General features: G+C 41.2%; 1 protein-coding gene across 1 annotated transcript in view; it reads left to right on the top strand.

Moving 5' to 3' along the window:
* ino80 (INO80 complex ATPase subunit) overlaps positions 1 to 13,816 on the top strand; it is a 49,151-nt gene that overhangs the window by 15,820 nt on the left and 19,515 nt on the right. The window contains exons 19-27 of the mRNA XM_017692586.2: positions 244 to 361; positions 525 to 610; positions 711 to 878; positions 988 to 1,121; positions 1,317 to 1,384; positions 1,713 to 1,806; positions 2,205 to 2,397; positions 7,580 to 7,723; positions 11,714 to 11,939. Coding sequence (XP_017548075.1) covers positions 244 to 361; positions 525 to 610; positions 711 to 878; positions 988 to 1,121; positions 1,317 to 1,384; positions 1,713 to 1,806; positions 2,205 to 2,397; positions 7,580 to 7,723; positions 11,714 to 11,939 — 1,231 coding nt within the window. The remainder of the gene's footprint in view (positions 1 to 243; positions 362 to 524; positions 611 to 710; positions 879 to 987; positions 1,122 to 1,316; positions 1,385 to 1,712; positions 1,807 to 2,204; positions 2,398 to 7,579; positions 7,724 to 11,713; positions 11,940 to 13,816) is intronic.

The following is a 13,816-nucleotide window of genomic DNA, read 5'->3' as shown; positions in this document are numbered from 1 at the left end:
CTGATTGTTGAAAAACATGGTAAAAAGGGGCTAACAAGTAATGTGTGGGCAAAATAAAATGGACAATAAGTGTAGGTACAAGGTAGGTATTGGCCAATGAATGATTAAAAGGAGTTCATATAGTAAGGGACATATGAATGACCCTGTATCCTGATATTTTGTAAAAATGATCCTGCTTTTGTGTGTTTGACTGAGAGGGATTTGGAGGGATTTTCTAAATGTAAATTTTTCTTTTCTTCTCAGTTGTGGGCATTGCTACACTTCATCATGCCTACTCTCTTTGACTCTCATGAGGAGTTCAACGAGTGGTTCTCCAAGGACATAGAAAGCCATGCTGAGAACAAATCTGCAATCGATGAGAGTGAGTGGTGGTGTTTTTTGAAGTGGTCCAGCTAGCCCTCTGAAGCCTTATTCATAAATAACTGATAAATTGCTTAATGTGCAGCATCTGTCACAATGAATGATCCATGACTTGGAGTAGATTTTTGATTAAAGACAGTTTTTGGCCTATTTTTAAATGGCAGATCAGCTCTCCAGACTGCACATGATCCTGAAGCCTTTCATGCTTCGCAGAATAAAAAAAGATGTGGAGAACGAGCTCTCTGACAAGGTACTGCACCAGCCTCCCACCATTGACAATAAAACCCTTTTGGTCTAGGCCATCTCATTTATTTTTGTGATGGTCACTCCCTGGCTTCTCTTTTGACCAGATTGAGATCTTGACGTATTGCCAACTGACGAGCAGGCAGAGGCTGCTTTACCAGGCCCTGAAGAACAAGATCTCCATCGAGGACCTACTGCAGTCATCCATGGGCACAGCCCAGCAAGCCCATAGCACAACTAGCAGCCTCATGAACCTTGTCATGCAGTTTAGAAAGGTAGGGGCCACTGAGCTTCATGGGAAGAGCCATAGTGGCTAATTTTTACAATAGGATTCTATTGCAAAGGATTTTACAGCTGGAAATTACATTTATGTTGTGTATGTAGGTGTGCAACCACCCAGACCTTTTTGAGCGGCAGGAGACGCGTTCACCCTTTCACATGTCTCTGAAGCCCTTCATCATGTCCAAGTTCCTGTTTCGCCAAGGCCTCCTCAACACCTGCAGTCAGGGGAGGGCCAAGTGAGTTCATAAATACAGTTGACCATGGCTGTTGTACGCCTCAGAAGTTTTTTCCCCATTATTTTACATTTTTAAATATCATGTTTCATGTGTTGAAAGTGGCTGAAATAGGTTAATTGTAACTTGTCAGGAAATTTAAAATGTCTTGCCTGACTTTTTTTTTTTTTCTCCCTCTCTCTTTCCTCTGCCTTGCAGGCTACTGCAGGTTCTGCTCTCGCCTTTTTCCCCTCAACACATCCAGCAGTCTTTATTCCACAGGAAAAGTGAGTCTGTTTCTCTCCGTCACTTTTTTCCTCTTGGTCAGTCTCACTCACACCCTGTCTTTTTACTAATTCTCTCATTTTCTCTCTCTCTCTCTCTCTCTCTCTCTCTCTCTCTCTCTCTCTCTCTCTCTCTCTCTCTCTCTCTCTCTCTCTCTCTCTCTCTCTCTCTCATTCTTGTTTTTCTTTCTATCTTGAGATCTGTCTCTTTCTTTGTCTCATTCTCTTTAATTCTTTCCTTCTCTCTGTGAGTCATGCATGCTTTAACAAAAATATGCCCCCCCTGCTCTTTTTTTTAATTTTATTGTAAATATATATAAACTCTCTTCAGGTGATGATGAAGGCAGCTGCTTCTCCTTCCTTCGGTTCATTGATGTGTCACCAGCAGAGATGTCCAACCAAATGCTGCAGGGCACACTGACAAGGTCATTGGCAAAGCTTCTTGTAAAACTGTGTTTAATTTCTGGATCAATTTTATGCAATTCCCCACCAAAACATAAGAATATAAATATCTACGGTTGAATAGATGGTCCTGTTTAGCCTTCAATGTTGAGCCATCTGTGGTGTAAACAGTGTTAAAGTAAAAAATGTATTATTTATTTATTAAGTTCAGAGCCCATATAGTTTCTATGTTGTAAGAAAGCAGTTTTGCAGTAAATCCTGTCTCAAGACATAAGTGTAGTTAGTAGACTGAGTATTAGTCAAATGCAAAAGGAGTAGAAGCATAAGAATCAATTATTTTTAGAAACACACAGCATCCAGGTATGGGATACTACAATCATGCAGTTCCTAAAATACTTTCTGTCCTCTCTGCTCTGTTCAGATGGCTAGCACTTTACCTCTCCTTTAAATCTGCCCATCGACTCCATCATCAGCGGCTGTGGGCTGAGGCAGAGGTTTGTGAGAGGAAGGCTGAGTGGAGCTCTGTAGGTCACTGCCTTTCTAACAGAGACTTTGTCCTGTGGCCAGACAGGCCAACGTCATTCCCCAACACGCACAGCAGCACTGTCCTGCGGGTGAGTCACTCTGGGTATCATGGGGCCACACGTTCACCCCACTCTCACTACACAGAGTTATTTTAAAAGTGTCTGAGCATGAGGTTATGATGTTAAACGTCTCCGTTTTCTTCATGTTGCTACATTTGTAACCCATATAGCTGTTATATTTGTCTGTAATGCTGACCCAGAGAATCTAGTCACAATTTCAGCATTTTACAAATATATATGTATAGGCATCAGCAGATATGTACATAAAAGTCAGATATTGGCATCAACCCATAATTCCTGTATTGGTGCATCCCTAGCAATGCACTTATTTCTGCTTCATTGGGTCTACACAGTGTCACACATGGGACATCTAAGGTGGGTCGGGATGGCCATAATGAAATATTTTGCAGTTTGTTAAAGCACTCATCTGCACACTACTGCTATCTGTTATATATGAAGGTCAATAAGTTCTGCTTCACTGTGGCTCCTGGCTCGTACGCCAGCAGGTGTAGACGATCTGTCATCATTTGTTGTTGACAACACATTTTCTTACCTGCAGGTCGTTAAGTTTTCCACTGATGAATTCTCTGTCCAGAAGAACGCTGCTAATGTTGTATTGTGCTTTAGATCCAAATCCCTACCATATCTCTATGGTATTATTGTGAAACCTTTAGTACAGCTCAAATGTAAATGTTTAGTTATCTAATTAAAATTCCACAAGGCTCGTTTCTATGAATAACAACAAAAAGGGATTTGACTTTTTCCAAAATGCTCATTGTCTCCTTGGATAGGAGGATAGTCAGCTGTGCTGCACTGGAAACAGGACACTGTTTGTGTTGGGGTGTGTGTGAGCAGAGCTGTTGGAGGCAGAGTGTGAGAGCAGATCTGCTCCCTCATTGAGTTATTTCACAGAGTGAGTTCATTATGCACTGAAAGCCTCTCGTCACTCCATTTTTACTCATTTTAAATGAAAAGAAATGGCAGCTTAAAGAAAGTTTGATAAGAAATCAAACTTTATACAGTTTTCCCCTGTATATGTAATCAAGCAACTAAGAAATATTTTGTGTCTGAAATTTGCTACTTATTTTTGTACTGGAGATACAGGCTAATGTAGCTAACAAGTAATATGCCCAGTCTAGATCTCTAATCTTCTTTGGAAACATGCACGTCAATTAGAAAATCCACAGGGCCGTAGGGATATCTATTTGTGCTATTGATTCAAGTCAGTGGTCACCAACCTTGTACCTGGAGATCTGCCTTACTGCAGAACTCCAGCCCAAATCTAACACACCTGAGCCAACTTACTAGGTGATCTCATCACCTGAAGCAGTAGTGTAGTTTCAGGGTTTTTTTTTTCTTTCTTCAAACTTAGTCTATCTGGGATTCATACTTCAGGACACTTGTGATGTTACCTAAAATTCAAGGCGAAATGCCTGTGATAACAAACAAAAAAAAAAGAAAAAATAATTAATTGAAAACTTTTAAAGTAATGCCTAACTTAGGCAAGAATTTGTAGAGTTTGGTGTCATTATCAACCAAAGAAGTGAGCCATCGAGTCAAGTCATTTCATTAGCCTTTTTGCTTGCAGCCATGCAACATGATATGATGTGATAAAATTCAGCAGTCTGGTGGACTTCACAGAACATGAGTCCAGAATCCAGAGACCCTAGTTTGGACATGTGGACCCATGTTGGGCCACAGACACTTATACTTTACCACTTAGCATTGTGCAACTCCAAATCATCACTTGCCTCAATTTACATTTGTACTTTTTGTCCCTTTTTACAGATGTAACATTGTCATACATTCAGAAAACACATAAACAGGTATTTTTGGGAACATTTAACAAGTTTAATGGATTACAGGCAAGTTTGTGATAATTTAGGCAGTTGGCTAATAGTGTTTCATTACTTGTTAGTAGCATTAGCCTCATATCTCCACTGCAATGCTGTTAGACTGTTTTGGTCAGGAAAAAATTGTCAGATTTTTGGCCAAACTGTTCCTTTAAGAGAACTGTGGTGGAATAGAACAGAGATGGCAGAGTAGAGGTTGAGAAGTCATGTAAATGAATCCAGTTCTGAAGTCCCCAGCATCCTGACTCTCTGTTGCAGAGCTGCTGGAGCAGCAGGAAGGCTTGCTGTGTGTTGCAGTTGCATATTGGGATGGTGGAAAGCTGATGGCAGGGGAAAGCTCTGTTCCTCAGGTGCTGACAGAAGCGTAATCCTACTCTACTCCTCCTTGCCCTCTTGCACTGTACGGCGTCTCCCAGCTCCACTGGTGCATGGACAGGAATCTGACACCACAGTAAACACTAACTTTGCCCTCCCTACAGGCTTGCTTTCATTTTGCTGACGTAGTGGTACGGCTCATTAACTGTATTCAAGTGTTAGGGCTGGGTATTGTCAGGAACTTCACCAGATTTGCAACAGATATTTTTGGTAAATGTTCACTTTAAAATTTATTTTAAAACTAAATTAATAATGAGTAAAAAATAAGGTTAGGGAGCGCAATGACATGTTTATTTCCACTTTATTTGTTTTCATAAAAAAATCCAAGAATAATGAATAAATACCACTGAACAAAAAATAAATAAGGAAATGAATAAAACATGCCGCAGATCACAGAGCACAGTATCCTCATCCATTTAGTTTTAACAGTGCTACGAGTTAATGACTCACTACAGCCTCAAACTAACTGTTAATAATGGATACTCACTTAATTCATGCACACAACAGCAGAAGATAAACTAATTAAAAAACTTGACTTGGTGCTCGGTTTCCTCTGTGTGTGTTAGCGCAGAAGGGGCTAGAGTGAGACCGGACTGGAGCTTTTCTTCTCCAGTGCAGCTACAAATAATAAATAATAAGCTAAAACCTAATTATTAGAGCACATTTGCCATGTGTTGCATCTTGTAAATGCCTCAACTTCAATGCAGTGTCCATTTCATTTGTAAATGAAAAAGCCGTAACCACATTTCATGCATGTGGTGCCCCAAGCTTATCATGAGAGATTGCCGCATCAGTATTTTGATTAAAGTCCTAAACAGGGTGCAGTGCTTTTATGGTACTGACATAGTATCAAAAATTCTGTCTTCAGTACTGAATTTCAAAACCTAAATTTGGTTGGCTTTACTGTACATGATGCCAAATGTCTACAATTTCAACTATAATTTACTTCCCAAAACAAATGTAGTTAGCAAGACAGAATTGACCAAGAATACTGTGTATTAGGTTGACCAGAACTATCTGCATTTATTTGGATTATATAAATGCCTTGATTTATGAAAACCTGCGCTGAACACTAATCTGGAACATCCGAGATTGATCAGGGTACTCACACCACATAATACAACATTTTGCTCTTTCTTTGAAGCCTTTTTTGCACATTTGCTGTCAGTGTTGTCAAGGCTAATATTGAGATAATGATTTACATGCAGCACAGCCCAAATGCAAAGCCTGAGGAACTTTGACCCTCAGCTGCTGGCACTGCTCCGGATGAAAGAGGAAGCAGCTGCCCGACACTTATTTTTCTAAACCTCCCATCAAGTCCTTTTGTGTGTTCCAGGTTGGAGCAAAAACCCCATCTCTATTTTCTGTATTTATTCAGAAAACTGATGCACCATGGCCACTGCACAGGGCACAGTCCTGTCTGGGTTCTGATGTACGAGTATGGAAATCTGGGTGCTGTAAACTATATGCTTTGTACTTGTGTTGGAAGCTTTTCTTGCTTACATGAGTCTAAATTAATGGTGTTGGTTCCCTGTGTCCCCGAGGCCTGATTGGTGCAGAGAGATTTGTAGATATAATCAAAACTTCAACATCTAGGAGCGAAAGGGCATTAGAGCCAAGGCGTTGCTGTTGTTGACGCACTCCATCATATTAGCAACGATTTTGTTTTTTCTTCTTTATTAACGTAAAGGGCCCGTATAATGGAAAACCAAAGATGGTGTATATCAGTGTGAAAGGCATTTCAGCATGTTTATTGTAGGGGATAAAGAAAGTGTCTGGAAAAATGAATTATGACTGTTAAATCCACACAGGCACCGTAAGTGAACCCCAGAGGAAAAAAAAAATGGTGTAGATTGTGCTGATTTCTGATAAATTCTGATTATTTCTTTGAATATGTAGCCACAAGGGTGTTTTAGCGCGCTCGAAAAAGTGAGAATCTTTGCGATCTGGATGCTCATGCCTCTCCGCCGCCGCATTTTCCAACCATGTTCGTCTTGGTGAGAGTTTCCAGACGTATCTTCCCTCTCTGCTTGTGGTTGGGAACGCAGCCCAGACAGCAGGTCTCCAGACACAACCACTCCTGCTGGTTCGTTCGTTCTCTCTCTCTCTCTCTCTCTCTCTCTCTCTCTCTCTCTCTCTCTCTCTCTCTCTCTCTCTCTCTCTCTCTCTCTCTCTCTCTCTCTCTCTCTCTCTCTCTCTCTCATGTACTCTTTGTCCCTTTCTTCATCCTCTCTTGCATAGTCTCTTGCATAGTCTCTTTCTTGGATTCTCTTTCCATCTCTTCTCTTTGTTTCTCTCCCTTCCTCGGTCTCTCACTGTCTGAGACACTTTCTGTCTTACTCTCTCTCCCACTTTCTTTTACTGATTATTTTCTTTCTCTTTGTTTTATTCATTCTTTCAGTCATTTTTCTTTTCTCTCTTTCTGATTTGTCTTTTCTCTCTTGTTGTTTCTCACTGACTCTCTTACTCTTTCACATGTTCTCTGTCTCTTTCCCGCTTTCTTTTTCTGTCTCTTTTTCTCTCTTTCCCCCTCTCTCTTTGCTCTCTCTCTCTCTTTCTCTCCTTCCCTTCTGCTCTCAGCACTCTTCTCTCACACCTTCTCACTCAGCACTCAGTGAGGAACACAGCCTTGTTTATGACTGCCACTTTTTCATGGAAACTCAGTCTTATATTGGTCCTTTGGCTTTGTATGAGTCATTGTAAGTGTCTGGTGGTCTGCAGTGTCTGAGGGTGTTGTAAGCAAAGATGAGCCATGCATTTGTGGAAAATGTAGCTTTGAATTCAGTTAAGGGCTGGCTGCAATGTTGAGAGGTGACACTAGGGGGTGCTGTGTAACCATTTACTCTTGTTTACAGTGACAATACAAATTCTCCTTATCTTTCTCTCGCACACAGGCATCAGATCAGATACACTCCCACTGACAATATGTTATGAAGTGACTGAAGATGATTTGTCGTGTTAATCTGAGCTTTGATTTTCTGCAGGACCTGGTCTTCACAGCCCAGCATCCATGGCTTTTCACACACGCAGACATAATCGTCTGTAGTAGGCGCTCTTCCACCACCTCCTCCCTCAGACCCTGCCAACCCAGCCAGCCGCCCAAGTTCATACTCACAGCTACACCCAGGGTGAGGGTTCTGAAATGTTTGTTTACTTTTTGTTTTCTGTGTAGTCCATTTATATATGCACCACTTCCATCAAGACAAGTTCCTAGTTCATGGAAATGTGCTTGGCCAGTTAAGTGATTTTGTTTCTAACACCTTGTAGTAACAGCAAGCACAGTGACTCTTCCATTATATTTAAAATGCTTCCCATTATATCGAACACTCCCAGACAACAGACACGTGTCACATGTGAGCAGTACAGTTAAGTTGTGATGTGTTGCAGTGATACTACACCACAATTAAAATAGATTAACACGTCCCTTTTTTCCTCTACCCCAAGGAGCTGCGTGACCCTTCCTCAAATTTTTTTGTATTTTGTAACCTAAACTTTTCAGGTAACCATTTTCCAACAGTATGTCTGCTATATGCTGCTGATATTGCATTTTAATTTGTTATATAGCTGTAAAATATGTTGCAAAATAATAAGAGTGTGCGTTTTGACTAATTTTGATATTCAGGTATCTTTAAGGGTTAATGAATGGGTAGTCATTTAATTGCAGCAAAGGTGAAAACACTCTTCTGGGCCTAGCTAATATTAGCTAGGGTAGTTAAATTAGCTAGTAATTCAGCCACACTACTCTTGACATCTCAATCACACCTATAACAATTCATCCTTGACAATGTGCTCAAATGAAGGCACTTGTGTTTTGCAGTAGCAAAATGTAATATACATTTAATTACAGATTAAGGGATCATCTAATAGGTGGTTTGTATACATTTTGAATTGATGTACAGACTTGCCTTTTCCACTGTAGGTATCCTGAAGGCTTCTGTGCAATGCAATGATATGGATTTGACACACACTCACTCACTCACACACAGACAGTCTTTGCAGCATAAAGTGGGAATCATATTATAATTTGCAGGACGTTTCATCAAATTAGTCAGGTCCAACTATACATTTGTGTGCAAAGGTTTATGCACCCCTGGTCAAATGACGTTGTTTTTCTGCATGAAAAAAGTGAATCGTCCACTACAAAGAGCACGCCTCTGCACATTTTAATGTCCAATTACTGTTTATTTGCTGAATGTACAATAATAGAAAAAAAAAAATCTGCAAAACATAAAATGTGGCCTGTGCAAAAGTTCCCACACCTTTTAGATATCATGTTTTGTTTTTTTCCAGTATAACTTCAGGTAAGTAGAAACACAGACCAGATAGGTCATCCATTTCCAAGCCGCTTCTCCACCAGATAGGTCAGCCAAACTAAATTGACATTGTGCACTAAAATGTGATGAAGGAAAACCTTCATATTGAGGATGTGTTAACTTATTGTCAAATGAACTAAACATGTAAGTTGAACAGGGAGTTCAATCTTTGCATATGGCTGTATCAGTTGGTATACTGATACATTTTCTGTGTTCAGTGGCTATAGCAGACTAGAGCAGTGTATTTTAACTCTGCTGTGCATATTTTGTGGTTGTCTCTGATTGAATACACCTGATCTGACTGATCAGCTAGTTAACGAGCCCTTCCTGAATTGAAGCAGGCTTGGAGAAAACAATAAAAAAAACTCCAAAAAACAATAAAAAAAACACTCCAGGGGCCTGTCTCATGAAGCGCGTTCAGCTTGGACAGGGTCCCTGACAAAGTTTCAACTTCACAAAACCTAAAATATCCAACCATGGTTGATTTGTTTTACGACACAGATTAACAACGTTCTCTGTTAACCCAGGTTTAGATACTCAGACTGTTATTAACCCTCCTACTTGTGCACATGAAAACATGACTTTTATGATGAACAGCTATAAACATGTGAAACATGAAGGTGTCAAGTGGGCAATTTTTCAAAGAAGGAAAAAGCAATTGTACTATGTAAATATGTAGAAAGTAAAGCATTCCTAATGGTGAAAAAAGTAATACTGTCACCACTACCAAAAAAATTGCTTTATTTTCTTGATGCTTATGTGGTATGATTTTCTGTTCCTTTGTGAAAAGCTCAAATGTGATTTATGCGACATCAGTCATGATAGGGAAAAAAGGGAATCGAAGCAGAGGTGAGGTCACCTAATAAAAAGTGATCCATTGTCATTAGACAGAAAATCCAGGCTTAGATCAAACAAAGCAATAGTTTGTGTCCTGCGTCATGAGACTTTACAGCAGAGCAGATTCTGAAATGCATAAAACAGCTTGCTGCTGGCCAACCCCTGAGAGTGATCTCCTGCGGCATCAGAAACAAACTGTCCATCTAAAATAAAACCTCAAAAGCAGTGGCTTGCCCTGACAACAGGACTGGTTTATTTATCCACTTGGAGTCCCTCACAGATGAGCTGCTCAGATGGGGCTGACCTCGCTGCAGTACAACTAAACAACGCAAGTTCACCACTGTGAAACAAGAGCAGTCTGTGAGAGCCACCTCTCTAAACTCACAAGCGGACTGGGGCGTAATCATTAAAGCACATGCATCCCAGGATAAACAGCATTTAGGGCTTCTAAAGTGATTTTAGTTGGAAAAAGGTTGAGTGAGTAATATATTTTCTTGAGATTTTGATCTGAGATTTGTATCTGGGTAAAATTAGATTAAATAGAACTAATTGTATTGGCTTGTTTCTGAGTAAATTTAGATTATATCTAACTCGCAGCATTTCTACAGTGCACCACTCAAAACAGTTATAGCATTCAGTATCCTTGTGTTATTCTTAATGGCCAAAGCATTTGCTCCAAAATGAGTCATCACAACACATTTGCGTCATGCATTAACGTTCAATGTCAATGTGAAACTTTGCAGCACAGCACACTTTTCAGGATAACGTATACATTTGTTTAACTATGATGAAAAACTTGTGTTTGTGCCTGCATTAAGGCAGGCATGAGTGCTGGGATCTTGCCTGGCCTCATGACTCTGCTGCGTGTCCGTGGGAGTCGGCACGGTGTTGGCACCAGCCCGCAGGCGCCAGGGGCATATGGGCACTGTGGGAAAGTGATAAGATAGATTAGCACTTTTTTCTCTCTTTGTTCACAAGGGGCTCTTGACCTTATTGGCTTTTAAGGCCACATCTGCGTGTACATTCTCCCATTGGTCAGCTGTCCGCGCCAAAGCCAGAAGCCCAGCCAAGCTGAGCTGTTTTTCAGCAGTGATAAGAATGAAAGGAAGATAATATCATCCGCTTGTCAGCAAGCCATAAAACCCTCGGCAAGAGCTGAAAGAGAGAGCGAGATGTGAAGGAGAAAAGAAATAGAGAATGGAGGGGACTGAGGGTGGCGTGAATCACTACAGGAAATGGTCATCTGTTACCCGAAGGCCTGTTAGCGCTGTTAGCACTAGAGACCTCTGCCACGCTTTCCTGTCAGAGCTGCGGGGTTCGGCCGAAATATCGGAAACACAGGGATATGTGTGTGCGTGTGGATGTGTTGTGGTGGGAAATTCTACTCTCTCTTCCGTGCAGCTTGTCTAGTGTTGATCACCAATAGGAAAAGAACAACTTAAAAAGACCAATAGGCCTGTAGATAACAGTTATACAGCTGTAACATTTAGCAGAGACTTTAGTTGATGATTTTGACAGCTTATTTCACTTTATTTCTATATTTATTTTTTATTCAAGTTAATATAGGTGTCTTGTTTCCAGCCTTTTCACTCATTAGTCTGTTCCTCAAAAGTGGTGTATGCAAAGCATTGGTGTCTTTTTCATCTAGTCAGTCAGCAAGTCCAAAGTCATTATCACTAATTATTCTCCACTTTACTGCACTAGTTGATACCTGACTTAATCATTAATGACACTCTAAAAAGAGGAGAAAGCACTGAGCTCTCGTGTCCAGTACCTCGCTTATAAGATGTGGTCCCTAAAGACTCCTAACTGCAGACGACACATGGCAAAGCTGCGATTAAATTTCAGCCAAAGAATGCATCATTGCATGATGTCTGGTGCCTTTATGTTGCATCTCATGGCCAAATGTCAACACCTGAAATAGGCACGAAGCATTTTAACAGCACTGCTATTTTTTTTTTCCTGCAGGTGACAGCAGTTCCTATTGAGCGATGCTGTCCAGATCGGAGTGCTGAGTATGAGTGGCGGCAGGTCCGGGATGGTGGGAGCTTGGCTGCTAAGCAGTGCTTCCTCTATGGCTCACCAGAACTGGCCTATGCCTGGGCTGCCCGCTCCCACTCTTTTCACCCTGAGAGCCCTGGGGGCATGATGGCCCTCCAGCCCAGACATGGCTGGTCTTTCATCAGGATACCAGGTAAGCATGTGGTGATGTGTATATCATGGCTGTGGAAATGGACTATGATGACAAGTCATTGTTTATGTCGATTATGAAGAAAAGTCTATGCATTTCCTTGAAAATGAAAGATGCTCTGTAATGTTTATGTACTGAAAGCTTGCAGTACATCATAGGAAGCGTGAAGGGTGATATGGCTTCTGTTGTCACAGGAACTTAATGTGACATGCAAGGTTATAGAAAATGGCAATAGCAGAAGACGTCATGGTTCAGTTAGTCGTTCGCTTGATGGGTTAAAACATTACAGAAATAATTGTTGATTGAGCCCTAATGTGTTTGTTTAGCTGTACAGTGCTGTGCAAAAACCTTAGACACTTAAGCATTGTTTAAAGCCATTATCTTGGGAGTAAGTAGGTTTTTTCTAATGAAAAAAAATCTTATCATAAAAATAAAAAATAAATACAGTAAAAAGTAATAAGAACTTTCTATTCTGTAAAAAGCGTGAGCTAGTTTGAAGACGGTTCTAAAGTTTAAAAGCCCACATCTGTCACTAGCTCACCTCGCTTTAACATAATTAAGCATTGATTAATCAGGTGTGGGATGATAACTACACTTAATACAGCCTGCCAAGAGGAGATGTTTGGAAATGGGTAAGCAAAAACATTCATATTTATAACTTTACTACTTACTATATTAATATTTTTTGTAATTATTCTAGTATTAGTGTTTTTCTGTGCAAATAAATGCTTTCTACCTAGATGAATAGGTTTTTATTACTAGTTTTCTGAAGTGTCAAACTTTCACCTAGTGCTGTATGGGTGTGTTAATGTGTATTTGAGTATAAAACTACTGGCCAACAGCACTAAGTCATTCGCCCGAGTGGTATTTCATTTCTCTGTATCCGACCATTGTTCTTGCGTTGACTGTTTTATTTAAGACAAGAAACTTTCTCACAGTTTGTTCATTTTGATTTTAAGCGTCTCAAAAGGAAGCGCATATCTCTTAAAAGCACCATACAAATCTTAGTAAGGGCTGTGGTGGCTCCGTAAAAAGGCAACACCCCCAGAAACACCCCTACCTTTAGACTCTCAGCTGACCTCCGGCTCGTCTTTTAACCCGAACCTCCATTGGCTGGCCTCGTGCAATAGGCTGGGCTGAGAGGCCCCTCGGCGCAGCTGCGTCCCACAGGCCATTGTGCGTGTGAGCCAGAGGAAACGCAGCAGAAGGAGCTAGAGAGGCTGCCAGCTCGGGCCCCCTGAGCGGCCCGGGGAGGGAGAGATACCCGTGGGAGAGTCGCACAGGTCACAGTAGCCACCGGCCCTGGTTGGTTTAGGGTCAGGGCCTGGGCCTGTTGTACCTCTCCGTCACTGTCACCGTTTGGCTTAACACACTGCCATTTGTTACACGTTAGCACTGTATGGCTGTCAAAAGTGGGAGCGATAGCAGAAAATCTGGGGAGAGTTCTGTTTTCTTAGGCAAGTGGTTCCCAAGCCTGGTCCTGCCCTGCATATTTTGGGGTCTTCCCTGCTGATCCAATTAATCAGCTAATTAACAAGCCCTTTCTGCATTGAAGTGGATGAAGTGAAGTAACGTACAGGGCAGGAGTATTTCAGGACAACTGGCCTAGTTGAAGCATTGCTACACATACATGCAAGGCCATTGCAACTGTTGGGAGCAAAGTTTGTGAGATGGAGGCCCGTGAGCTCTTGTGAAGTTGGGAGGGGGGACAAAGCAAGGAAGTTCGACTATTGGACATTGTTTCAGCACATTGTTAGGTAAGCGCTGTGTGTGTGAGTGTCTATGTGTGTGAGAAAGTGCGAACACTCATTCACAGACTCAAGGTGTTTCAGCTCACTCCTTTCCCATTTTCTCAGAGTCATACTGTACCCAAGGAAGGA

Source organism: Pygocentrus nattereri, chromosome 4, assembly GCF_015220715.1.
Source record: "Pygocentrus nattereri isolate fPygNat1 chromosome 4, fPygNat1.pri, whole genome shotgun sequence".
Lineage (NCBI taxonomy): Eukaryota > Metazoa > Chordata > Actinopteri > Characiformes > Serrasalmidae > Pygocentrus > Pygocentrus nattereri.
This window is presented reverse-complemented; position numbering and strand designations above follow the sequence as displayed.